Source organism: Tamandua tetradactyla, chromosome X, assembly GCF_023851605.1.
Source record: "Tamandua tetradactyla isolate mTamTet1 chromosome X, mTamTet1.pri, whole genome shotgun sequence".
Classification (NCBI taxonomy): domain Eukaryota; kingdom Metazoa; phylum Chordata; class Mammalia; order Pilosa; family Myrmecophagidae; genus Tamandua; species Tamandua tetradactyla.
In genome coordinates, this window is record NC_135353.1 from 22,579,049 (window position 1) to 22,606,737 (window position 27,689).

A 27,689-nucleotide genomic window follows, 5' to 3' on the forward strand; every position below is an offset into this window, starting at 1 on the left:
ATTGATATGGAAGAATGTTCACCAAATGAGAAAGGCCAAGTACAAACTAGATGTTGTAATCTTTATGATTTTGATTTTGTAGATGAATATGTAGAAAAAAGTCAAAGGAATATGACAAAATTGTTATAGTAGACATCTCTGTACATTAGGATTCTGTGTAATATTTGCTTATTATGCTTTCCTCATTTTTCTACAGTGAAAATGAGTAACTCGTAATTTAAAAAATGGAAACAAACCTCAAGGCCATCCTGCCTAGCCACCACCAAGCCACCAAGAAGATACTATATTCCTTTGTGACATGTCATCTTTAGATTCAATCAATTTTGTCTATACTTGAACTTCATATGAATCAGTCAAGAGTATTTTCAGTGTGCCCAGCTAAATATGAATATGAAAATTAAAAAAAAATTCTACCTGCTAAACCCAAGTAAATATCTGACCCTACCTAATAGAACTATGTTTAGTGGCTGGAGTTCAGAGCAGTGGTCCAAAACTTGAATTTCATTGATAACATAGTTATAATGTCATTTCTCTTTTAACTTTTTAAAAACATTAACAGGCTGCTGCGTTTAGTTGGAATCATCTTACTTTACCTTCTGTTTCCTATTTTACATTCTTTGTTTTCCTTACAGGTTTCCAGAAAATCAACACAAAGTAGGAGGATGTCTATTGAGCCTCATGCCACATTTTAAAACAATGTATCTGTCTTATTGTGCAAATCATCCTTCAGCTGTAAATGTGCTCACCCAGCACAGGTAAACCATTAATGTTTCCCAAACTAGACTTTCCTAGGACCGCCTATCTCATTTAGAAATCCAAGGCCTCTGGTTGAACTTTTGATTATCTCTGTTTGCGATACCAAGAGTTGAGTCCTTGTTACATGGATTGATCGTTTATTAATCTAACAAATAATTTATTGAACACCTACTGTGTTGCAGGCCCTGTGCTAGCTGATGGGGATAAAGTAGTGAGCAAGGAAGACAAGGTTCCTCCCCTCGTAGAGCATAGAATCTTGAAGGAAATACAGAATTTAAATAAAACATTGTAAGAGTGTTTATTACAAAAGCATACTTAAAAGCATACTGTGAGATTTCAAAAAGTAATATCAACTTAGTCTAATGGGAAATATCTGGGAAGCCTTTCCTGGGAAGCAATACTTTATTTAAATCCAATGGTTTAGCCTTTCCCTGTGCCAATGAGTGTTTTATCTGTGTTGCTAGCAAATAGCTAAACTGTCTGTGTTCATCTTTCTGCTTTCACTTTGCTGGTACAGGGAGTCCCAGGCCGTGGCTTGGCTAAGAGGCAGATATAGGTAGGGAAAGGGGCAGGAAACTTATGCTTTCTGTGAATTGTGTGTCAGGTACTTTAAGGAAAGGCTCTGATAATAATTGTATATGAATATAAATTGTGTCAACTTTGTGGAGGAATATAGAATAGCGTCTCTTTTAAGAATAAGTCTTTGCAAGGAAGCTGGATACACATTAAACCTCACCTACTCCTCTTTGTCCTCTGGTTATCCATCCCTAACACATTTATTGACACATTCATCTGGGTGGAAAACACACAGTGGGCTTGAAGATGTAGATTTAACTTGTGAGTCATGTAGCAGAATTTCAGGTGGGACATAGCAAGCCCAATACACAGAGGCTCTTATTTCTCAATCTGAAGACTAGATTCAGAATGGGTATAGATTCTGTAGGTTGTCTAAGACTGAAAATAATTGTCTGCTCTTCATCTGGTCTAGACCTGAACTCTCAGAATTGAGCTGGAACACAAGTTGGCACTACCCTTTAGACGTCATAGAAATGTTCTGTTCATTTACCAACCTTCAGAAGTGATAGAAATGTTGTGTTCACTTTTTTTTTTGTCCTGGTTTGTTGAGAATTTCATTGGCATAATAGAGCTGTATGTATATATGTAAGGACATTTTAAAGATAGAATTTAGTACATCCTACTCAAAAGTCAATTTTATTTCCCTGGTTCAAGTTTTCAACTCCTGTGGAATAGCAAATATGGAAGTTGGAATTTAAAGAGTAGCCATGACTCTGGGTTATTTTGGCAAGTGGCTCAACTGCTTATAGTTACCATCAGATAATAATAGTATTGACAATGTGCCAGGCACGTGATATAAAAGCCTATGAGGGAGTTACTACATTATTACCAACTCTGCTTTACAGATAAAATATTGGAAGGCTTAGATTAAGCAACCTGCCAAAGAACTCATAGCTGTTAAGTGGTTGAGCAGATTTGGAATCCAAGTATGTCAATGTATTATTAAAATATTTATTATTCCTACAAAGAATGAAACTTCTTTGCAAAGGATAGGCTAAGCCTACTTAAAATTAGGCCTAAGAGTCACCCCCAAGAGAACCTCTTTTGTTGCTCAGATGTGGCCTCTCTCTCAGCCAACACGATAAGCAAACTCATTGCTTTCTCCCTCTTATGTGGGATGTGACTCCCAGGGGAGTGGACTTTCCTGGCAATGTGGGACAGAAGTCCTAGAATGAGCTGGGACTCAGCACCAAAGGATTGAGAAAACTTTCTCCACCTAAAGGGGGAAGAGAGAAATGAGACAAAATAAAGTGTCAATGGCTGAGAGATTCCAGAATCGAGAGGTTATCCTGGAGGTTATTCTTATGCATTAAATAGATATCACCTTTTTAGTTTAGGCATAACAGAGAGGCTGGAGGGAACTGCCTGAAAATGTAGAGCTGTGTTCCAGTAGCCATGTTTCTTGAAGATGATTGTATAATGATATAGCTTTTGCAGTGTGACTGTGTGATTGTGAAAACCTTGTGTCTGATGCTTCTTTGATCTACCTTATGGACACATAAGTAAAACATATGGATTAAAAATAAAGAAATAATAGGGGGAACAAATGTTAAAATAAATTTAGTAGATTGAAATGCTAGTGATCAATGAAAGGGAGGGTTAAGGAATATGGTATGTATGAATTTTTTTTCTGTTTTCTTTTTCTGAATTGATGCAGATGTTCTAAGAAATGATCATGATGATGAATATACAACTGTGTGATGAAAAACAAGAATGTTCATATTTTTTTTGATTGGTTTTATTAATAAAAATCTTAAAAGATATATTATTCCTACAAAGAGAATAATCTAAACACAAATTTAAAGAATTATAAAATGAACACCCATGTACTTACCATCCATTTAAGAAATAGAACATTGCCATTTCTTTTTTTATACAACAGTTTTATTGAGAATTAATTCGCATACCATACAAGTTATCTACTTAAAGTATACAGTTAAGTGGTTTTTAGTATATTCACAGAGTTGTGCAACCATCATCATGATAAATCTTAGAACATTTTCATCACCCCTCAAACAAACCCTGTACCCATTTGTAGTTATTTGACATTTCCCCCCAACTCTAGCAGCCCAAGGCAACCACTAAAATACTTTACCACTTTGGATTTATCTATTCAGGACATTTCATTGAAATGAAATATTACAACATATGGCTTTTGTGTCTGGCTTCTTTCACTTACCATAATGTTTTCAAGGTTCATTTATGTTCTAGGATGTGGCAGTCCTTCATTTTTTATTGCCAAATAATATTCCATTGAATGGATAGCATATACTGTTCATCTATTCACCAGCTGATGGACATATGGATCATGAATAGTGCTGCTGAAAACGTTCACATTCGTGTTTTGTGTGTGCATATGTTTTCGGTTCTCATGGGTAGATACTACGACTGGAACTGCTGGGTAGAAATGCTGAGTCATTTAATAACTCTGTTTCACCCTTAGAAGAACTGCCATATTGTGTCCCAAAGAGTTTTCACCAGTGTATATTTCCACTGGTAGCGTGCGAGAGTTTCATTTGCTCCACATCCTGACTGACACTTGTTACTTGTTACTATTGAACTTTTTAAATTACATCCATCCTAGTTGGTGTGAAGTGGTATTGAATTGAGATTTTATTTGCATTTTCCTAATGACTGATGATGTTAGCAGTCACGCCTCAATCCCCCTATCCTTCCCCAACCCTACATAAATGCTAATCTAATTCTGTCTCTGTAAATTTATTTATATTTACATTTGATATAAATGGAATCATACAATATGTAGTATGTTGTGTCTAGTTTCTTTCACTTAGCCTAAAGGTTTTTTAAAAAAACATTATTGTTATTATTTTTTTATTAGAAAGCTTGTAGGTTTACAGAAAAGCCATGTAAAATATAAAACATTCCTATATATTACCCACCCTATTGTTGACACTTTCCATAATGTAGTACCTTTGTTATAACTGATGAAAAAATATGAAAGTATTACTGTTAATTATAGTTGATAATTTATATTAAGTATATTTTATTTTTACCATATACTTCTTATTATTAATACCTTGTAATCGTGACATACATTTGTTATAACTCATGAAAGAACATTCTTATCTTTGCACTATTAAACATAGTCCATCATCCACAACCAGGGTTCCTTGTGTTATATAGGCCCATGTTTTATCTTCTAAATTTCCTTCTAGTAACATACATGACCCAAAACTTTCCCTTTCAACCACATTCACCAACATAATACAGCACTGTTAATTACACTGATGATACTGTTCTACCATCACCACTATTCATTTCCAAACATTTACAATCAACCCAAATAGAAATTCTGCACGAATTAAGCATTAACTCCCCATTCTCTGTCCACATTCTATCCCCTGGTAACTGATATTCTAGATTCTGACTCTGAGTTTGCTTATTTTATTTATTTCATATCAGTGAGATCTCACAATATCTGTCCTTTTGTGTCTGGTTTATTTCACTCCACATAATGTTTTCAAGGTTCATTCATGTTGTCATATGGATCAGGACTTCATTCCTTCTTATAGCTGAATAATATTCCATCATATATGTATACCACATTTTATGTTTCCGGTCATCTATTGGTGGACACTTTGAATTGCTTCCATCTTTTAGCAATTGTGAATAATGTCGCATGAGCATCAGTGTGCAAATATCTGTTTGAGCCCCTGCTTTCAATTCTTCTGGGTGTATATACATGATATACGTGATATCCATGATGACTGAACTATTCTACAATTCTCTCCAACAGTGAATACGTGTTCCTAATTAACCATATACTCGCCAACACTATATTTCTGTTTTTTTAATAGTGACCATTCTAGTAGGTATGAAATGGTATCTCATATTTTTGATTTGCATTTCCCTAATAGCTAGTGATGATGAGCATCTTTTCATGTGCTTTATGCCATTTATATATCATCTTTGGAAAAATGTCTATTTTTCCCATTGTTGTTTCCTAATGTTGTTTGCCCATTTTTTAATTGAATGGTTGGCTTTTTATTATTTAGTCAAACACCATACTCTTTTGACTACTGTAGCTTGCAATATGCTTTAAAGACAGGAAATGAGAGTCCTCCAGTTGCATTCTTCTTTTTCAAGATGTTTTTGGCTATTCAGGACCCCTTACCCTTCCAAATTTGATAATGTCTTTTCTGTTTGATAATGTCTTTTTGTCCTTTCCATTTCTGCAAAGTAGCCTGTTAGAATGTTGTTTGGGATTGCATTGAATATATAAATCAATTTATAGAATTGACATCTTAACGATATTTTGTCTTCCAATCCATGAACCCAGAATATTCTTCCACTTATTTAGGTCTTTGCTTTCTTTTAGCAAAGTTTTATAGTTTTCTGGGTATAAATCCTTTACATCATTAGTTAAATTTATTCCTAAATATTTGATTCTTTTAGTTGCTATGGTAAATGGAATTTTTTTCTTGATTTCCTCCTCAGACTGTTGATTACTAGTGTGTAGATACACTACTGATTTTTGCATGCTGATTTTTGTATCCCACCACTTTGCTTATCACATTTATTAGGTCTAGTATCTTTGTTGTAGATTTCTTTTAGAATTTCTATGTAGAGAATCATGCCATCTGCAAATAATGAAAGACTTACTTCTTCCTTTCCATTTTGGATGACTTTTAATTCTCTTTCTTGCCTAAGTGCTCTAGCTAGAACTTCTAGTACAATGCTGAACATCAGTGGTAATAGTGGGCAAACTTGTCTTGTTCAGCTTTCAGTATGTCACCATTAAGTAGGATGTTATCTGTGGGTTTTTTTGTATATATGCCCTTTATCATGGTGAGGAAGTTTCTTTCTATTTCTATTTTTTAAAGTGCTTTTATCAAGGAAGGATGATGGATTTTGTCAAATGCTTTTCTGTGTCAATCAAGATGATCATGTGTTTTTTTTCCCTCTTCAGTTAATGTGGTGTTTTAAATTATTTGATTTCCTTATGTTTACTCACCCTTGTGTACCTGGAATAAAATCTACTTGATTATGGTGTATAATTCTTTCAATATGCTATTGGATTTGACTTGCAAGTATTTTGTAGAGGACTTTTTCATCTGTATTCATTAGAGAAATTGGTCTCTAATTTTCTTTTCTTGTAACTTCTTTATCTGGCTTTTGTATTAGGGTGATATTGGCATCATAGAATGAGTTAGGTAGTGTTCCCTCCTCTTTGTTATTTTGAAAGGGTTGGCATTAATTCTTCTAGGAATGATTGGTAGAGTTCACATGTGAATCCATCTGGTCCTAGGGGTCTCTTTTTTGGGAAGTTTGTGATGACTAGTTCAGTCTCTTTGATTGTGAGTGGTCTGTTGAGGTATTCTATTTTTTTGTTTTTTCCCAGTGATTTTTAAAATTGAGATACAATCATCCAAAGTGTACGATTAGTATCATCATATAGCTGTGTATTCATCATTGCAAAAGATTTTTGAACATTTTCATTACTCCAAAAACAATAAAGATAAGAATAAAAATAAAAGTAAAAAAGAACACCCCAAACATCTCATGCCCTCCATCCCCCCCCCCCACTGTTTATTATTTTTATTTTGTCTTTTCTTACTCTTATGTCCATACTCTGGATAAAGGGAGTGTCAGGTTTTCACACTCACACATTCACACCTTAAAAGCTTTGTAGTTATTCAATCATCTTCATGAATTGAGGCTATTGGATTACAGTTCAACAGTTTCAGCTATTTCCCTCTAGCTGCTCCAATACACCAAAAACTGAAAAAGGAATATCTCTCTATTTCATAAGAATTTATTTATTCTACAGTCACTGTAGTTTCTTTGTTTCTAGGAATTTGTCCATTTGATCTAGGTTACCTAATTTGCTGGCATACAGTTGTTCATAGAATCCTTTTATGATTTTTTCTGTGGGGCCAACAGTCATAGTCCCCTCTCATTTCTGATTTTGTTTGCATCTTCTCTTTTTTGTTCTGTCAGTCTAGCTGAGGTTTGCCAATTTTATTGTTCCTCTCAAAGAACCCACTTCTGGTTTTGTTAATTCTCCCTTTTTTTAATTCTCACTTTTATTTATTTATGTTCTAATCTTTGTTATTTCTTTCCTTCTGCTTGCTTTGGGATTAGTTTGCTGTTGTTTTTCTAGTCCCTCCAGGTGTGCAGTTGGTTTCTTCTTTTACTTCTTTTTTTAATGTAGTCATTTAGGGCTCTAAATTTCCCTCTCAGCACTGCCTTTACTACACTCATAAGTTTTGATATGTTGTTTTCTCATTTTCATTTGAGATATTTGCTGATTTCTCTTGCAGTTTCTTTTTTGACCCACTGATTGACTGTATTGTTTAACCTCCAAATATTTGTGAATTTTACATTTCTCTGCCTGTTATTGATTTCCAGCTTCATTACTTTATGGTCAGGGAAAGAGGTATGTATAATTTCAGTCTTTTTTTTGTTTGTATGCTGTATGGTGGGGTTCACGTTTCATTCTTTTTCCATGTGAGTATCCCGTTATTGCAGTACCATTTGTTGAATTTTTGTTTGATTGGATTTTTGTTTGTTGGTTTGCTTGTTTATTTGTTTTTTGGGGAAATGCCTGGGTCTCCCACATGGCAGGCGAGAATTCTACCACTGAACTACCCTTGCACCCCTATAATTTCAATCTTTTAAAATGTATTGAGACCTATTTTGTGACCCAACATGTTGGGTCACAAAACAGGTCTCAATATTGCTCATCATCCATGAGCACTTGAGATGTATGTATATCCTGCTGTTTGGGGGTGCAATATTCTGCGTATGTCTGTTAGGTTTAGTTCATTTATCATAATATTCAAGTTCTCTGTTTCTTTATTGATCCCATGTCTAGATTTTCTGTCTATCAATAAGAGTGCCGTATTGAATTCTCCAGTATTATTGTGGAGGCATCTATTTCTCCCTTCAGTTTTTCCAGTGTTTGCCTCATGTATTTTATGGCACCTTGGTTAGGTGCATAAATATTTATGATTTTTAATTCTTCCTGGTGGTCTGCCCCTTTTATTAATATATATAGTGTCCTTCTTTGTCTCTTATAACATTTTTGCCCTTAAAGTCTATTTTGTCCAATATCAATATAGCTACCCAGCTCTTTTTTATACCTGTTTCCAACCCTTCAGTTCCAACCTATTTGTGCCCTTGTGTCTAAGGTCAGTCTCTTGTTGACAATATATAGATGATTTATACTCTTTTTTTTTTTTTACCCATTTTACCACTCTGTGTCTTTTGATTGGGGAGTTTAATCCATTAACATTTAATATTATTGTAAAGGCATTACTTACTTCAACCATTTTATCCTTTGGTTTTTATATATCATATCTTATTTTTTCTCCTTTCCCCCCCACCCCCACTGATAATCTTCCTTTCTACACTCTCCTCCGAGCCTTTCTCTATTGTGTTTTTCTTTCGGCCTGTAGAACTCCCTTTAGTATTTCTTGTACGACTGCTCTCTTGTTGATGAACTATATCAGTTTCTCCTTATCTGTGAATATTTTAAACTCACTCTCGTTTTTTTTTAAACTTTTTTTTATTAATTAAAAAAAATTAACAAACAAAACATTAAGATATCGTTCCATTCTACATATACAATCAGTAATTCTTAATATCATCACATAGTTGCATATTCATCATTTCTTTCACTCTCGTTTTTGAAGACAGTTTTTCTGGATAAAGAATTTGTGGCTTGCAGTTTTTCTCTTTCAGTGCCTTAAATATATCATACCATTGTCTTCTTGCCTCAGTGGTTTCTGGTGAGAAATTGGCACTTTATCTTATTTCACTTCTCCTGTATGTGACAAATTGAAATTCTCTTGCTGCTTTCAAGATTCTGTCTTTATCTTTAACATTTAACATTGTGGTAAGTATGTTTCTTGGAGTAGGTCTTTGAGGGTTGGTTCTGTTTGGAGTATGTTGTGCTTCTTGGATATATATATGTATATATATATATATATATATATATATATATATATGTCTTTCACAAGAGTTGGAAAATTTTCGGCCATTATTTCCTCAACTATTCTTTCTGCCCCTTTTCTCTTCTCTTCTCTTTCTGAGATACCCATGGCTGTATGTTTGTGCATTTCATGCTGTCATTCAAATTCCTGAGACCATGTTCATTTTTTCCATTCTTTTCTCTATCTGTTCTTCTGTCTTTAAGATTTTGATTGTCCTGTGTTCCTGTTCACTGATTCTTCTGTCTGTCCAAATCTACTGTTGTATGCCTGTAATATATTTCAATATTTTCGATTGTACCTTTAATTCCCATAATTTCTATTTTGTTTCTTTTTTATATTTTCTAATTCTTCTTTATGCTCACACAGTACGTTTTTAATATCCTTTATCTCTCTAACTATAGTTTCCTTTATCTCCTTGAATTGATTTAGGATATTTGTTTGAATATCATTGATTAATTTTTCCAAAGTCTGTTTCTCCTCCAAAGTTTTAATTTGATGCTTTTGACTGGGCCATATCTTCCTGTTTCTTAGTGTGGCTTGTAATTTTTTAATTGATGTCTAGGTATCTTGATGAGTTTACTCTGGAGGTCAAATTCTCTCTCTTCCCTTCTTTGGGAAAGGGGTTCCACATCCCTCTCCATTTGCAGCAGCCAGCCAAGGTCTGGACCAAAGGCAGCTAGCCTCAGGAGGCAGGGATTGGGTGCTGGCAGTTGCTGCTGAGGGCTTTACTCAGTTTGTTCAGGCCCAGACCAAGTTTGTACAAAGTATGGACTGGTGCTGCTATGAGACCAAAAAACATGCCACGCACAGAAGTAGACATAGATTTATTAAGACATACAAACAGAAGAGATTCTCCAGTGGTGGCTGATCCAGATGGATAGCTCACTGCAAAGGACCGGAGTGCAGGAGGCAATATGTACATGATTTTATTCCATATAGTATGAAGACATAGGGTCTCTAATATAATCATTAAAGGGGCTTAAGACCTGATGTTTTACTAAGATTAATGTTTATGACTATGATACAATCAGTGTCATTTTACATCTCTAATTACGTTCTTCCTCCTTCAGGGAGATTGTTTATTTTCTCAACCTTTATCCTTGTTAAGCAGCCATTATGTGTCCAGGGTCTTATTTCTGTTTACAAGGGGGCTTTGACCTTGGGCCACTGCACAGTTTTTTTTTACCACAGTGTCTTAGCTTCTTCATCCCACTCCTCCCTGAATGCTGTACAATGTTCCTGTGGCCTCTGGAGCCCCAGAACAGTTGTTTGGTCAGTTTCATTAGCTGTTTCTTTAGGACGATTAAGTACTGCAGCTTCCTATTCTGCCAATATCCCCAGAAGTCTCATGTACAAGTTTTTGGGTGAGCATATATTTTAAATTCTCCTAGTTATATACCTAGGAGTGGAATTGCAGGGTCATATGATAATTTCTATGTTTAAGGTTTTGAAGAACTGCCATACTTCTCCACAGTGGCTGAATCAGTTTCCATTCTTAGCAACAGTGTATGAGGGTTCCAATTTCTCCATATTCTGGCCAATGTTTATTATTATCCAGTTGAGTTTTTTTTTTTCTTGTAGTCATCTTAGCGGAGGTGAGGAGGTGTCACATTATGGTTTTGATTTGCATTTCCATAATGCTAATGATGTTGAGTGTCTTTTCAGGTGCTTATTGGCTATTTGTATATCTTCCTTGAAGAAATGTCTATTCAGATCCTTTGTGCCTTTTTAAATTGGGTTATTAATATTTTTTGTTGAGTTATAACGGTCTCTAGATATTCTCGATACTAGACCCTTATCAGATATATGATTTGTAAATATTTTCTTACACTTGTGGGTTGTTTTTTCACTTTCTTGGTAGTATCATCTGAAGTACAAATGTTTTTTATTTTGATTAATTCCAATTTATCTATTTCATCTTTTGTTGCTTATGCTTTTCTTATATATAAGCCATTACCTAATCCAAGTTATGAAGATTTTATACCTTTGTGTTCTTCTAAGAGGTTAGTAGTTTTAACTCTTACATTTAGGTCTTTAATTCATTTTGAGTTCATTTTTATATGTGGCATGAGGCAAGGGTCCAAATTCATTCATTTGCAGGTGGATATCCTATTGTCCCAGCAACACTGGTTGAATGATCTTAGTAAGTTTTAGAAAATCAATTGACCATTAATATGAGGATTTATCTCTGGACTCTCAATTCTGCCCCATTTGTTTATATGTCTGTCCTTATGCCAGTACCACACAGTTTTGATTACTGAACCTTTATAGTGAGTTTTGAAACTGGGAAGTGTGAACCCTCCAATTGTGTTCCTCTTTTTCACGATTGTTTTGGCTCTTTTGAGTCCCTTGAATTTCCATAAGCATTTAGGATCAGCTTGTCAGTTTCTGGAAAGAGTTATGTTGGGATTTTGATTGAGATTTATATTGAATCATAGATCAACTTCCCATGTAAAAGTATCACTTATTCTCATCCAGGAACATTGGATGTTTTTTCAGTTTATTTAAGTCTTGGATTTCTTTCAATGATGTCTGTAGTTTTCAGAGTATAAGTTTCGCATTTCTTTAGTTAAATTTATTACTAAGTATTTTTATTCTCTTTGATTCTGTTGTAAATAGTTAGCTAAAGGTTTGTCAGTTTTGTTGACCATTTCAAAGTACGAACTTCTGGTTCTGTTGATTTTCTATATTGTTTTCTATTTTCTATTTCATTAATTTCTGCTCTAGCCTTCATTATTTCCTTCCTTCTACTTACCAATTTTTCTTTCATGGATCGTGTTTTTGGTGGTATAGCTAAAATTTCATTGTCAAACCCAAGGTCACCTATATGTCCAATGTTAGCTTCTAGAAATTTTATAGTTTTGCATTTTGTATTTAGGTCTTTGATCCATTTTTAGTTAATTTTGTGAAAGGTGTAAGGTCTCTGTCTAGATTCATTTTTCTGCACATGAATGTCTATTATTCTGCCCTCATGTTGTAAAGACTGTCTTTCCTACATTAATTGCCTTTGCTCCTTTTTCAGCCAACCATATTTGTGTGGGTATATTTCTGGGCTTTCCGTTGTTTCATTGATAATCTGTCTATACTTTTACCAATACCATGCTGTCTTGATTACTGTAGCTTTTTAAATAACTCTTGAGATTGGATATGGCCAAGCCTTCAAATTTGTTCTTTAGTGTTATATTGGCTACTCTGGATATTTTTCCTTCTCATATAAACTTTAGAAGCAGTTTGTTGATAGCCACAAAAGACTTGCTGGGATTTTTATTGTAATTGCATTGACTCTATAGATCACATTGTTACTAATTAGCCTTTTTAACAATATTGAGTCTTCCTGTCCAAGAACATGGATCATATTCATTGATTTAGGTCTTATTTTATTACTTTCATCAGAATTTTATAGTTTTCATCATATAGATCTTTTACATATTTTGTTATTTTGTTAGATTTATACCTAAGTATTTTATTTTCTTGGTGCTAATGTAAACGGCAGTGCATTTTTTGTTTGTTTGTTTTTCAGCAGGGACAGGCTCCAGGAATCGAACCTGGGTCTCTGGCATGGCAGGCAAGAATTCTGCCACTGAGCCACCATTGCACCACCTGGCATTGCAAGTTCTAATTGTTCATTGCTGGTATTGGGAAAACAGTTGACTTTTGTGTTAACCTTGCATCCTGCAACCTTGCTTCTTAGTTCCAAGGGAATTTTTTTTTTTTTTGGTAGATTCTTTGGGAATTTTTACACAAACACATTATCTGGGAACAAAGACAGTTTTAATAATTTGTCCCAATCTCTATACCTTTTATTTCATTTTCTTTTCTCATTGCATTACCTAAGATTTCCAGTAAGATGTTGCAAAAGCATGGTAAGAGGAGACTAACTTTCCTTGTTCCCAGTCATTGGAAGAATAGCTTCTCACCAGTAAATATTAAGTTACCTGTAGGGTTTGTGTAGATGTTTTTTTATTCCAAGTTTGATGAGAGTCTTTTTCATTAATATGGGTTGGATTTTGTCAAATGATTTTCTGTCTCTACTGATATAATCATTTGATTTTTTTTTCTTTAGCCTGTTGAAGTGATGAATTACATTAATTGATTTTCAAATGTTGAGCCAACTTTAAATCCCACTTGGTTGTGATGTATAATTATTTTTATACATTGTTGGATTCAATTTGCTAATATTTTGTGGAACATTTTTGCACTTATGTTATAAGATACTGTTCTGTAATTTTCTTTCTTGTAATGTCTTTATCTGGTTTCTGTATTAGCGTAATGCTGGACTCATAATATTAGTTTAGAAGTGTTTCCTCTTCTTCTCTTTTCTGGAAGAGATTTAGAGAATTTGCTATCATTTCTTTCATAAATGTTTGATAGAATTCGCTAGTGAAACCATTTGTGCCTGATGCTTTCTTTTTTTATTAGTTATTGATTCAGCTTTTTTAATAGTTATAAACCTATTCAGATTATACACTTCTTGTGTTAATTTTGATAGTTTGTGCCTTACAAGGAATTGGTCAATTTCATTTAAACTTTCAGTTTTGTGGTCATAGAGTTGTTCATAATATTTTTTTATAATAATTTTAATGTCCATGGCATCAGTAATGATGATCCCTCCCTCATTTTTGATTTTGGTAATTTGTGAGTTCTCTGAAAGGCAGGGGAATTTTTCTCTGTTCTTCACTGTGAGAACCTGCTTGGGCTCCCACAAGAGTGATCACCAGCTCCCCCTCAGACTGGACCCCTAGAAGTTGTTAACTCTCAAGGTAGTCCATACTCAGAACCCATTTATTCATCATAATTTCCATTTAAGTGTCTTTACCCATTTACCAGCTCCAATGGCTACTGCTTTTCGGATACATCTGTCAGCTGTGGTTCTCTGTTTTCTCCTGACTGTCTAAATTGTGGTGTGGTGGCTTGCTCTGTGACCTCAGTTCTGATGTGCTATTGATTTTCAGTTTGTTCTGTGTTTATCTTATTGTGAGGATGATAGTGATGATGATCAGATTCTTTATATATCAGAGCTGAAGCAGAAATCCTTTAATGATTTTTCACCATATATATTTGAGTTGTTTTTAGTGATTATCCTGTGGCTTTCCATATATACCTTAACTTACTAGAATCTTCTAAATATTTATGCTAACTTAATTCCAGTGAGATATAAAAGCACTATTCCTGTATATCTCTATATCCTCTTCTCTTTTTGTGCTATTATTATTATACATATTGCATCTATGTATACTACAAACCCAACAAATATTGTTAGAATTATCATTTAATATAATTTTATGTGTATTAAGGAAACTGGGAGAAGGAAAGCTAGTATATATTTATAGGGTTTGTTTTATATTAACCTTATTTACCATTTCTGTTTTTCTTAATTTCTTTCTGTGCTTTTGTGTTACTATCTGGTATCATGTCTTTACTCCAATACAGCTTTGCTCCTAACCACCTCCTTTGTTCTGTGGCTGTCATATATATCGGATACCTATATGTTATGGGCCTGACAATTCAATTATATACATATTGTTTTATACAATTGCTTTTAAATAAGTTAAGAGAAGAAAGAGGAAATTTCCATTTCTACTATCTATCACAATTGCCTAATTACCTTTACTGGTGCTCTTTGCTTTTTCATGTGGATTTGAATTTCCATCTTGGTTTACTTAGTTTCATATTTCTTGTGAGGCAGATTTACTAAGGTAGAATTCTTGGTTTTGGTTTACCTGGGAATGTTTTTTTTTCTACCTTAAGTTTTGAAAGTTTAGCCAGATATAAAATTCTTGGTTGACAGATTTTCCATATTAGAGCACTTTGTATATGTCACCCCATTGCCTTCTGATTTCCATAATATTGCAGCTGAAAAATCAGCTATTAATTTTATTGGGGTGTCTTTGTCCATGATGAGTCTTTTTTCTCTTGTTGTTCTCAAGATTTTCTGTGTCATTATGTTTCAGCACTTTTATTATGATGTGTCTGTGTGTAGATCTCTGAATTTATCCTACTCAGAATTCTTTGAGCTTCTTGGACGTGTAGATAAATGTTTTCCTCAAATTTGGGAAGTTTTCAATCATTATTCTTTCAAATATTTTTTTCTGATCCATTCTCTTCTCTCATTTTGGTCCTCCCATTATGCATGTATTTGTACAGTTAAAAATGCCCCACAGTTTTCTGAGGCTTCATTAATTTTTTTATTCTTTTCTTCTCTCAATTTTTCAAATTGCATAATCCCTATCAATCTGTCTTGAAATTCACTGATTCTTTCTTCTGCTTGTTCAAATCTATTGTTGAGTCCCTCTAATGAAAATTTTAAAAAAACTGTCTTTATTAGAGAAGTTGTGTGTTTACAGATCATGCATAAAATACAGGATTCCCATATACCACCCTATTATTGACACCTTTGGTGTAGAACATTTCTTACGAGTGATGACAGCACATTTTTATAATTGTCCTCTAGTGAATTTTTAATTTCAGTTATTGTGATTTTAACTCCAAAATTTCTATTTGGTTCTTTTTAATAATTTCTATTTCTTCATGATATTCTTTATTTCATGAAATTTTGTCAACATAACTTTCTTTATTTCTTTAAATATGGTTTCCTTTTGTTCTTCGAACATATTTATAATGGCTAGTTTGACGTCTTTGTTAAATCTTATATTGCCACTCTCACAGGCAGTTTCTGTTGCTTTTTTTCTATGTATGGATCACACATTCTTGTTTCTATGCATGTTTTATTATTTTTTTTGTTAAAACTAGGCATTTTAGGTATTATGCTGTAACAACTCTGGATATTAATTGTCTTTCCCCCTCTCTGGGGCATTTTTGCTGTTGTTTGCTTGTTTTATTCATTTGGTGACTTGGTTAGGCAATTTTAGTGAAGTCTATTTCCCCCGCAGGGTGAGGCCTCTACTTTCACTCCTCAGAGGGCACAACCAAGTCATGTACACAGTCACCCTGGAATGACAGTGGGTTGAGCAAGGCTCTTTTTACTGTCTCTTTCCCTGATCTCTCTCTTAAGCTGTCAGCCTCTGTCGGGATCATTCTCAGCTGTTAGGCTCTGCTAATTGCCAGCTGATCACTCTATTATTTTTGACAGTTCCCTGGGGCATAAATTGCTCCATCTGATCCGATTAAATTTACATGAGGGAAGTTTTTGACACCAGTCTTTGAGGGTTGTTGTGACTCCAGGAGGGTATTTCTCAGCTATCTCTTTCCCTGATTCTCACTGGTGACCTAGCCAGCCTATCATTCATCTTGCTGCTTTTAAAAGGAGCTACCAGTCTCCTTTTATTTGTTTACCACCAAAACCTCCATTGTTTTTGAAAGTACCCTTAGGCTTGAATTTCCTCATTCTCTGTTTCAAATAAAGTCAGTTTCTTTGTGGAAACCTTTGGAGCTCTTTCTTTCTATGCACTGCCTCTCCCCCTGGGCAAAATCTTTGAGCTGGGCACCAATAAAATGTGACCCCCCCCACATCTTGTGAGCTTATTAGTTACACAAGCACAGATTGTTTTTCTTTTGATCTAAGAAGAAAACTGAGAATATCAATTCTGGATAAATACAGAAAGAGATGGTGTACCTCAAATGGCAGACTCTTTGTAGTACTTAGAGGGGTTTCTGTTGTAACTTCTTGTGCTAAAATGTTAGTGACTGCATTTACCTATGTTAGGAATTTACTTTTATGAGCAAAAGCAGAGATTCCTATAAAATTATGATATTAAGTTAGTTTGTTACACAATTAATCTAAGGATCCTCAATATTTTAGAAAGTATATTTTCTTGATTTTGATTAATGGTGTTTTTGAGAATTTTATAATAGCCCTCGAAATGATAGCAGACTCATTAGAGTTCCTATAGAATTGAATTTTTACCTCACTGGTTTATTTACCTATAAGTTATGGAAATTAAACTCACATGCTTGGGTTTTTCCCCAGATGTGCTTATGCTATAATCACAGCATTCATTTTATGATAATTTATGCTGACATCTCAGAAGCAGAGCATAGTTGACAGAAATTAACAGAAAATTAGGATGAAAATCCTATTTTAGATGAAGATTTCAGGTGGTGTAGGATCATTGGTTGGTTTCTGTTCTTTGTCTACTTCGTCTTGGTCACAGATGATCAGAAGCAGGGAAATTACTCAAAGCCTGAGCAGGCTAGTTAGGTGAACTTCATGTTGGCCTGTAGGTGGCAATATCATATCAGAAATGCTTGTGACAATTGACACTAAGAAGGAATCCAACGTTGAAATTGTATGATTGCATGAAAGTGCCTTGTTAAAAGTGCATTACCTGAATTTGGATATATAATAAGCAGACCCCCTACCTTGGTGTGTCACTCACATTTACATATATTTTATTGGATGCTCTGGTCAAAAATCCATAAGAACTCTTCATATCCCTTCGTTGAGATCTTTTGGGATTTCCTCTCTCTCTCCCTTTCTCATTTGCTACTCTAGCTCCTGTTTCTTCCTGGGAATAACCTCTCCCTTACAAAAATATCCACTTCTCTTCTGTGCTTCTGGGTAACATCCATATTTTTCATGAGGTAAGGGACCCAGGATTAAAAGAGAGAGCAGGGAAAGGAAAAAAAGAGGAGGCACTAAGAGGGATCTGGACCTTACTTCCATCTCTATATTTTTCTTATTCTTATTTTTATTCATTCTCTGTTTACTGTTGTTGCCAACAATGGCAACTTTGAGAAACCACTAAGAGCTGTGTACTTGCTTTGGGGACAAGGAACGTAGGAAAAATTCTGTGTCTAGATGCTGTTCATTTCTTTGAAGAACCAGGGAAGGAAGCAAGTGAATCTGGTCACAAACAAAAAGTGGTGGGGACAAAAAAGAACAGTCTAATCCTTGGGGAAAGATCAAAGAAAAAGTGATAATATGAATCCTTCCAAGCCAGTAGGAGAACATCCCTGGGGTTTTCATTGGTCAGAGTCCTAGGCCTCCCAGCTTCTCATACCTCCCCTCCCCTTTCTAGGCTATAGTGACTTCTATGAAAGGCTAGGGGGCCGAAGGGGAGAATGCAGAGGGAGAATCTTTGATTCCCTTGCTAGGACTGCTTGACTTTGAGATATGGTCATTCAAATTGGAAATCTGCATAAGATTCTGCAGAAACACTGTTACATGAGATGGCTAAGTTCTATAGTGGTGTAATAATGTTCAATAGTACCAGAATCCTAATCACCATGCTTTCTATGAGATAAATGTATGTTGGGTTTCAAACACCATTCATACATCAAGAACAGCTGTTATTGTATCACGTCACACATACAGAGCATGTTAAATTTGCAAAAACAAGTCTTAACCAACTGACATTTCAAATGGGCTGAGTAAAATTAAAAACTGCATTTGTAAGACAAAGGTTGTTCTTCGGTATGAGGATATATGGTTAATTTGCATATTCATTTGGATAAATAAAATGTGTCTTTTAAGATCTATTTATCACAATGGGCAGTGGCTTTATAAGACACTTTTGTTCTTTTGTTGCACTAATAAAATTTGTTTCTTCCCCCAAACCTTTGTTTATAACCTAATGTATAATGTTAGAATGAAAATTAAAAAAAAAAAACATTATAGTACTTAGCAAGCCTGGAAGTTAGGAATACTCCATGGAAACTAATAACAAAATACACATGACCATTTTGCTTCTATTTGCTGCAACCCTTGCATCAATTAGAGTAGAACATTAAGCATACAGGCAGTTATTTAGTCATGAAAAGGAATGATAAGACGTGTTTTCCAAATTGAAAAGAAATTAAGAAAGTGATTTTCTCTAAATTACATTTCTACTCAAATGCACTCTCCAAACCCGAGTTATTTTCCTAATTATATTTTATAGGCAGTGAATTTTTAAACCTCTTTCTGCACTTGATATTGATGTTGTTGGTTGGAAATTAAACATCAATTGAATTTCCATTAAGTTGGAAATCACAGGTTCTGGTAATTTTTAAAGATGTGATTTTAGCAATGTATTTGTCTTGGAATAACATTAATGGTAATAAAAAGAGCATTTATTGACTACTTTAAAGTTTACAAAATACTTTCCTGTAGAGAGGCAGCGTGTTGTCATGGAACACTATGCCACTTACTAGCTGTTACTCACTCTTCCTGAGTCTCAGATTCTTCATCTGTAAAATGGGGCTAACACCTACATTGAAAGGTTGTTGTGAACATTAAACAAGAATGAATGCAGCAGAAAGGAGGCGATCTCGGAGGAGTGCTGGCCAGTCCCAGAGAAATCCTCACACACACACACAAAAAGAATGAATGCAGGTAAAGATCTTAGCATGAAACAGTAGACTTATAAAACTGCATATTTAATCTTCATAATTTTATTAGGAAGTAGGTTTTGTCTGTATTTTACAGGTGGGTCATTTGAAGCTCAGGTAACTGACCCAGGTTCAAAAACCTAATCTGTTTTTGACTCCAAGTCCAGGACACTTCCTTCCCTTCAGCTGCTTCTGGAGCAAGATTGCAAAAACTGATAAAATGGTCACCACTGACTGTTATATGTGATCACTCAGATGCAATACAGCTTCTGTTAAGGCAGCAATTCCCAGCCCTTTATCCCCCAACACACATGTGACACTGCAGTGACTCAAAGATGCTGGTGCATTAGCTGAAACTCCAGCCCATTCCCTTTTAACTCACAAAAGGCCAAGGAAGGAAAGTGTCTGTTTTTAATAAAGATAACCTGTTTATAATCCCATTCTCAACCCCCACTTTGTACCTTAATTATTACTGACAGCAAGTTTCTTTGAACACACTTCACAAACTGTTGTAGCATACCGCAGTTGGTAACAACGGCATAAGCAGTGTTCTTGGGAGAGTAAGTAGGTCACCTGGAAGTGGAGAATTCCTGTCAGGGAGTGGTGAGAAAGGTTGTTTGGTGCCAGTAGGAGTCTAAAAAGTTTAGGCTTAATCTTGTAGGCAATTGAAAGTTCTTCTGTAAGAAAGCAACTGAGTTAAAGTGGTGGCAAGCAAGATGGATTGGAGACAAAAAAACAAAAGCCTGGAAGCTAGGAAGCCAGTTGGTCTGTGGAAGTAGACCAGAAGCCATGAGATGAAGGCCTGAACTAAAGGCGGTGGCAGTGGAAATACAAAAGAATAAACAGATTTAAAAAGACTTGTGACTAGCTGCATATGCACAGTCAAGCAAGGAGATGAAGGGATCAAGTGGTAAAGCAGACGTTTCAAAATACGCTGTCCTTTAGGCAGTAGGTTTCCTTTTCTAATTATAATTAGCTTAAATGTACATTAAGATGATCTGGCAGCCCCAGGACCTAGTACCCCTGTTGATTGAAAAGAGATGGTCCAGAAAGGTGCTAAAGGGCTGAGAGAGCTCAAACTTAGAATTAGACATTTATAGGACTGAGTTTGTAAAATATTAAATGACTTTAAGTTGCTCCCTTATGGTAGTGTTTGGGTGGCCTGTTGCACTGGTTTCAGATCCCTGGCTAAGAGATTTTGTGGTTAGTCATACAAACACGCTGATATCTGAATGCAGATCTTGATTCTAGAACATTACGCGTGGGCACCCCAGTGATAGGGAGCACTTGGTTGTGTTGCTATCCTTGGCATTTGAACGACGAATACCAAGAGTGTTTGAAATGACTAAGAAAATACTTTTTTAACCTTATGTTGAGATTATCTGCGAGACTTTATGTCCCATGGGTGCAGGTCTCAAGGGCAAGGATTTTTTTTTCTCTAAAGACTTTTTTTTAATTACAGAATTTGTACCTTTACAAAAAAAATCATGCATAAAATACAGAGTTCCCATTTACCACCCACAATAAACATAATAAATTGCACAGTATGTTAATGGATGATGATTATAGGATCAGGGAGATTGTATGTGCTGGGTTGAGGGTTGGAAGATTTTTGTTTTTCCCAAGCCAAACTGTATATGGCTTTGTGAAAGATACTTTTCTTAAACAATCATGGTATTTCAGGCAAAGACATGGGCAGACAATCATTAGCAGTATGCAACTTTCAAACTCCCTACTTCAGTGGACTACCAAACTCAGAAAACCACCGATCAGGGAAAATTTAGAGTGAGAGTGGCCATTTCACATTTAGCATGTTGCTTGAAAACTTTTCACGAGCCGACCTTGACTTTCTGAAAATGGCAGAATTATCAGTTTGAAGATCCACAACCTTAACAAGGACTCACTACTCTTTTGCAAGATGCCATCTCAGGGACATCACTTGGAAAGTCTGGATTGAAGGACAGGGCCTGAGAACACAGACTAGCATTTAGTAGACACTCAATAAATAATTGTGGAATGAGTAAATGAGGCCAGGGATCCTGAGTGTCTGACTCAGCCTATAGCCCCAGGTCTGGGCACAATGCTGGTTGCATAGGAGGAGTTGAAGAAAGGCTTATTGAATTGAGTTGAAAGGAGTCGCACAGCATTTGGACTAGTGAAACAAATTTTTATTGCATGAAATGCAGTAAAACAATATTAGGTCAATTCTTTGCATGGAACATCCAGTGGTAACAAAACCGTAATTATTCTTTTCCTAGTGAGGATCTGGAGCAATTTATGGAAAATCAAGGTGCATCCAGCCCAGGCATCCTCATTTTAACCACAAGCCTCAGCAAACCATTCATGAGACTGGAAAAGTATGCTACTCTCTTGCAAGAGCTGGAACGGCATATGGAGGTAAGGGCAGTCAGTCTTTTAAGCTCGCGTATGATGCATAATCCTTTCCTCTGGAGGAAGCATCCTCCAAACTAGACTGGCTCAGGAATTCAGAATATGTCTTGGTCTCAAAATTTGCTTTACCCAATCTTCCTTCTTTCCAGGCTTCTTGTCCTCCTCTTTATGCAGCAAAATGAGACCGCCATTCATTACTACTAAATATTCATGATCATTCTCTTTTGCCCCTCTTCTCCCAGCCTCCGTCCTGCTGCTTCCCTTGAGTCTGTTTTAACTTGCTAATTTAGGTTTTCTTCTGCCCTTTCGGGTGTGGAAGGTGGTTTGATCAAAATCAGGCCAAGAAGTCTTCTGTTGTTCTAAAATTCTGTTAAATTTTATTGTGGAAGATAAACCAAGGAAAATAACATCAGAAAATGCAAAGAATATTTTCACTAGAGACAGGAATATAATCTGACTCTAGAAAACTGCAATCATTTAGCTTTCTGACTCTGGATTACAATGGAAGATTCTGGTCTTAAAGATTAATAAATGAATTGAAGGCTTATTTCCCTCTACATGAACACATCTACATCAAAATGCCCTCACATTTTTTGTTTATAACCTTACGAGTTTACTTGAAACCATTGTAACATAAGCTATAACCTTTTAAAAATATTAACATTTTCAGTGAGGCCTGGTAATTGACTATTTTTCATCAAGAACCAAAATCCTCTAGTTATTAAAAACCAAGCATGCCTAAGTGCAACCCATACCATACTTTGAAATTTGTTGTATAACTACCTGATAAAATGTACTTTGAAATTTATCCCTGTTTTGCATATATATTTCACAATTAAAAATGTTAGAAAAAAATGAGCAACAGGACTAGCTCCTTCAGCCTTCCTTGTGCTATCATGCATGGAGAATTGAGGTGTGGGTGGGAGAGGAGGGTCCACTGGGTGAGGCTGCATTTACCCTAGTTGCTCTTCCTGTATCTGGGGAAAGGTTTTGAGGTTTTAAAAGGTTTGATTATCTTAAAAAAGAAAAAAAAAAAAGAGTTGCACACTGCTGGGCTTGTCAGCGTTGGTAAGGGTTGAAAGCATGTACTCTGAGTGAAACCACATTCTCAGGGTTTTTGACCTGCCTGAAAGTTGGAGGCAGCGGGTTGCTGTTGAGTAAAGCCTGCCGGAATGAGATGTCATTTAGGGCTCGGGAAGGTGCTGACCTCTGGATGCCTTTCCAAATGCTAAACCAGTTCACTGAACCGTTTGAGGTTGGCCCCTCCTCACTTATCACAAAAATCCAGAAATTGCTGGCCTGAGTTTCTGTTACTGCTCAGTGCAGAAGAACAAATCATAAGCTTACTTTCGGGGGTGGGGGCCCAGATGTTCCTACTGCCTGGATTCTCTTTCTTGGCCTTCCTTGTATTCGAGCTTGTTTCTGCCCCATTCCCTGCCTGCATTTGCTGTTGATCTCATGTCTTTGGCTGCTTTCCATTTCCCACCATCAGATAATGCATACCCTTACAACTAGTTCTCCACTGGGCAAAATACTTACCCAGCTTTCCGATCATTTAGCATGACTGCTGGCTAAGGGTTGAGTAGAAGCTGAAATTCTCAGTTACCAGCTGCTTTTGATAAGGAGAAGTTTGAATATAAAGGAGCACATCCTAACTTTTCATAAACCATAACATTCTGGGCTTGGGTCTGACCCTAAGTCTGTTCAGCTCCATTTTTTATCATCCAATGCTGGTTGAACAGTAGATTTTGTCTTTCCATTCTACCAACTCAGTTCCAAAGGTTAGGTATATATATATTCCCAAGAATCTCTTATCTTTTCCTTCATAAACAGCTATGGAGATATGAATTCCACAAAAAGCATTTTTGAGCCTGTCCACTTTTGGGAGTGGTAAATACCATGGACTTGTGGACCATATACAGCAGTCTTCCTTCAGAAGAAACTGGAAATTTCTTTCATCTGCACTGTTGAGTTTGCTGAAAGAAAATGGAGGCATTTTAGGAAATGAGATTGGATTGATTTTGCTATAACCACCACTCTGCTTCCACAATTCCCTACCTCTTCTTAACTACTAACAACAAGACCTAATGATACCCCACCAAAAGAATGATTATTTATTTTCTGAAGTATAACAGCAAAAAGGAAACTGGGAACTCTTGCCTCAATAACCACACCTAGCCATCTGCTACCAAATACCAATTGTCTTAATTTCGTAACCACCTAATAATTGGACTGCTGAGATTCCAAATTCTGTTTTTATTATTTTTTAATTTTAAAACCATCATGCAATGATAATGGATAGTGGTGATGATAACACAACAAGATGAAGACAATTAACAGTACTGATATATTTCAATGTGTTTAAAAGGGGGAAATGTTAGGTTGCATATATGGCACTAGAATAAAAATTTTTAAAATGTACATGGAACTATACTACACAAATAGTGAACTTTAAAGTAAACCATGGACTATGATAAATAGTACAGTTATAAAAATGTGCTTTCATCAGTTGTAACAAATGTCCCACACCAATGCAAGGTGTTAATAATAAGGTGACATGTGAGACTCTTGAACGTTATGCATGATATGTAAACTCACAGCTTCTCTAATAAAAAATATAGTAAAAAATTGCCATATAATAGAATTGGCTGTTTTCTTTCTGTATACAGTTCTATGAATTTTAACACGTGCATAGATTCAAGTTACCACCACCATGGTCAAAATACAGAACAGTCCCATCAGCCCATAAAGTTCTCTTGCCATTCCCTTTGGTCACACCCTTCTCCCACGCCTAGCCCCCTGGTAACCACTGATGTGTTCTTTTCTAATATTGCTTTAAAATACGTTCTTTTAATAGGATACTCATCCAGATCATCAGGATATTCTGAAAGCAATCATAGCATTCAAAAGTCTCATGGTAAGTGATGCCCTAAAAATAGAATTCTTCATTTTTTGTGTTTTGTTCCTAAAAGAGTGATTTGTGTGTGACCTTTCTTTCCTGTGCAAAGGTCTTTAGAATGGAAACAATAAGCTTTAGAGACAGTATTGCAGCAATTACTTCACTTAATTTTGCCTTCCAAAAATCATGCTTACATATGAAATGTTGCCAGGCTGAGGGTATAAAGCAATCATATTTGAAGTCGCTGCCACATTAAGCATTGCTGTGTAGGTGTAGGGGGGTGGTTTCCTTTTATCTTTGTCTTTACCCCCATGTTGATCACCTTATGTCGGCGCAACCCATAGTTCACTGATTGACATCAATACCGTGTTCAACCACTTATGCCACAAAGTGTGAATTTTTTCTTTGCCTACGACAAAGAAGTCCTTCAAATCTAAAAAGAAAAAAATATTACTAAAATACGCTTGCTTTACATAGATTCCTATTCAAAGATAACTGTAATCTTGTATTTGAAGCATATGGTTAGCGTGTCATCTGGAACCCATTGATGTAAAATCACTTTGTTCCATTTTACAAGGAAAGAAAGCTTTATTTTGGGTGTTTGATTAAGATTAGTTCCATTGTAGGCATTTCTGTAACATTTTAAGTCATTTGGATCCATGCTTAGCTATTGATCTTTGCTGTAAAGTTGTAATGCAGCATCCACCATCACCTCTTTTTTACTGCTTTGGAAAGATCAATAACTGTCGGGCCCATGGTTAAACAACAAGTTGAAGATCAGAATAATGTATTATGTTAAAATTGCTGTTGACATAGGTCAAAAGTGGTTGAATATTGGCAGTTTTATATGGTTCAATCTAACAGAACAGCCCTCTGAAACCCATGGCATTTATTATAAACGGTACCTCACTTATTTTTTATGATGTAAGTTGAATTCGAATTTTTAAAATAGAATATTTTGCTGATCACTTTCCATGTGGTAAAATTTGCTTTGACAGTTGTAGTGTTTTTATTCCCACCTTAGGTGCTTTCATAAATCTGTATACAATGAATTTCTTTCTTGAAGTCTCCATTTAGCTGAAAACAACAGCAGAAATGTTATAAAAAAACAGATCCTTCCAAACTATTACATTCATTTGGAAATATGGTAACAAACTAATCATATGCTCATTTTCACATTCAATTTTGAAAGAATGCTGTTAAATTACCTTAACACACTTTCTGAAGCAGTGATTTAAAAATTATATACACCCACACACACGCACACAAATTCTATTCATATCTCACATAGTGTTGACAAATTATAAATTGAGGACTTGTTGGTATGTATTTTCAGTTTTCCGTTATGAAATTCTGTTGCACCTTTTTTTCAGTCCTTTTAGGAATAAAAATTAAGTTATTGTATTTTTTTCAGAGCATTCTACTACTAGCTCATAAACAAGGTACAGAACAGTTTGTATGTTTTCATGATACGATTGATTTGATTTGCTGCGACATGAAGAATTTAATTTTTTCCTTTTCTATAACTCCTAGAGGTTTTTTTCCCTTGGACTTTGTCATTATCAGCAGGCTACTCAGTTGGAGACTGAGAATACTTTAGAAAAATAAACCGCTTTTTTAAGCTAAAGCATTGTGTACTCAAAGATGGACAAGGTGGAGAGGAGCTAGAGCAGGAGTGCTAACCAGCAAATCTGAATCTACTACTTGTTCTGTTGGTTCTGACTGATGTGATTCTCCTACGTGTCCCCCCATACCCCTTGTGGGGAGGGAGAAACAAGTCCCTCCTACCATTTTATCTTGACAAAATGAAACATAGCTCTTCCTTACAAAACTTTTAGGACTCTAGGCTAGAGATTTAGGGTTCAGGATCTTCATCTTTCTGGGTATTAAGAAAGTGTCTGGCTTGGGACTTAAGGTCAGGAATAGGGACTCAGTGGGAATTTGAGAGTCAAAAGCAACATCTTTTGTGATCTTACTTTACATCTGTTTAATAAGAATTCCCTTTCCGTTATGTTTTGCTTTGGTTCTGTAGGGGCAGTGCCAAGAGCTGAGAAAGAGAAAACAGCTGGAGTTACAGATACTTTCTGAACCTATTCAGGCATGGGAAGGGGAGGATATTAAGACCTTGGGAAATGTGCTTTTTATGTCACAAGTAATGGTACAGTATGGAACATGTGAGGTAAGATGTTTCAAATCTCAAAACCATCTCTTCCATCTTTCATATTTTACTTCTTTTATTCTCCCATCAAAGCAAATGCTAGAACATTTAGATCAGAAGCTGAGCACCTACTCTTTGTCCAACATACTGCTAGGTGAAGTGGGATGTAGGAGGAAAGAATAAGTAATGGCCCCTGCATTCAAAGCATTAATTAAGAACAAATTAAAATGCAAGCTGGCAATCGTAAAGAACACCTAGGGCAATATGTAAGATTCCACATGGGTTCCATGCACTAGAGTAACTTTCCAGAAACCTACAACCTCCAGATGGGTCCCTGGCCCAGATAAATCCTGAAACCTAGCCCAACCTCTCCAGAGCATCAGATAGTTCCATCTCCCTACTCCATATTAGTGACAGACCCTTCCAGTATAAAAAATTTAGAATTGCCATAGCCCAAACAACCCTAAAGAGAGATATGGAAAAATCAAAGGTGTTGATGGCGTTATACAGAGAAGGTAGGATTTAACAAATGAATATGAATGCTGAATCATTAAATTGACATCTCTTTTAGTCTTCAGTATTTTAGAGCAGCTAGAAGTAAAAACCTAAAATTGTGGAATTGTAACCCATGTGAAAGTCTGAAATATGTTCTACAACTAATTTTGGTGCTGTGCTTTGAAAT

General features: G+C 35.6%; 1 protein-coding gene across 4 annotated transcripts in view; it reads left to right on the forward strand.

The window, feature by feature from the left end:
* The window catches only part of ARHGEF6 (Rac/Cdc42 guanine nucleotide exchange factor 6), a 166,260-nt gene that overhangs the window by 115,313 nt on the left and 23,258 nt on the right, over nt 1–27,689 (forward strand). For all 4 annotated transcript variants that reach the window (XM_077145354.1, XM_077145353.1, XM_077145355.1 and 1 more), the window contains 4 exons: nt 633–755; nt 21,818–21,956; nt 24,808–24,867; nt 26,882–27,028. In XM_077145354.1, coding sequence (XP_077001469.1) covers nt 633–755; nt 21,818–21,956; nt 24,808–24,867; nt 26,882–27,028 — 469 coding nt within the window. The remainder of the gene's footprint in view (nt 1–632; nt 756–21,817; nt 21,957–24,807; nt 24,868–26,881; nt 27,029–27,689) is intronic.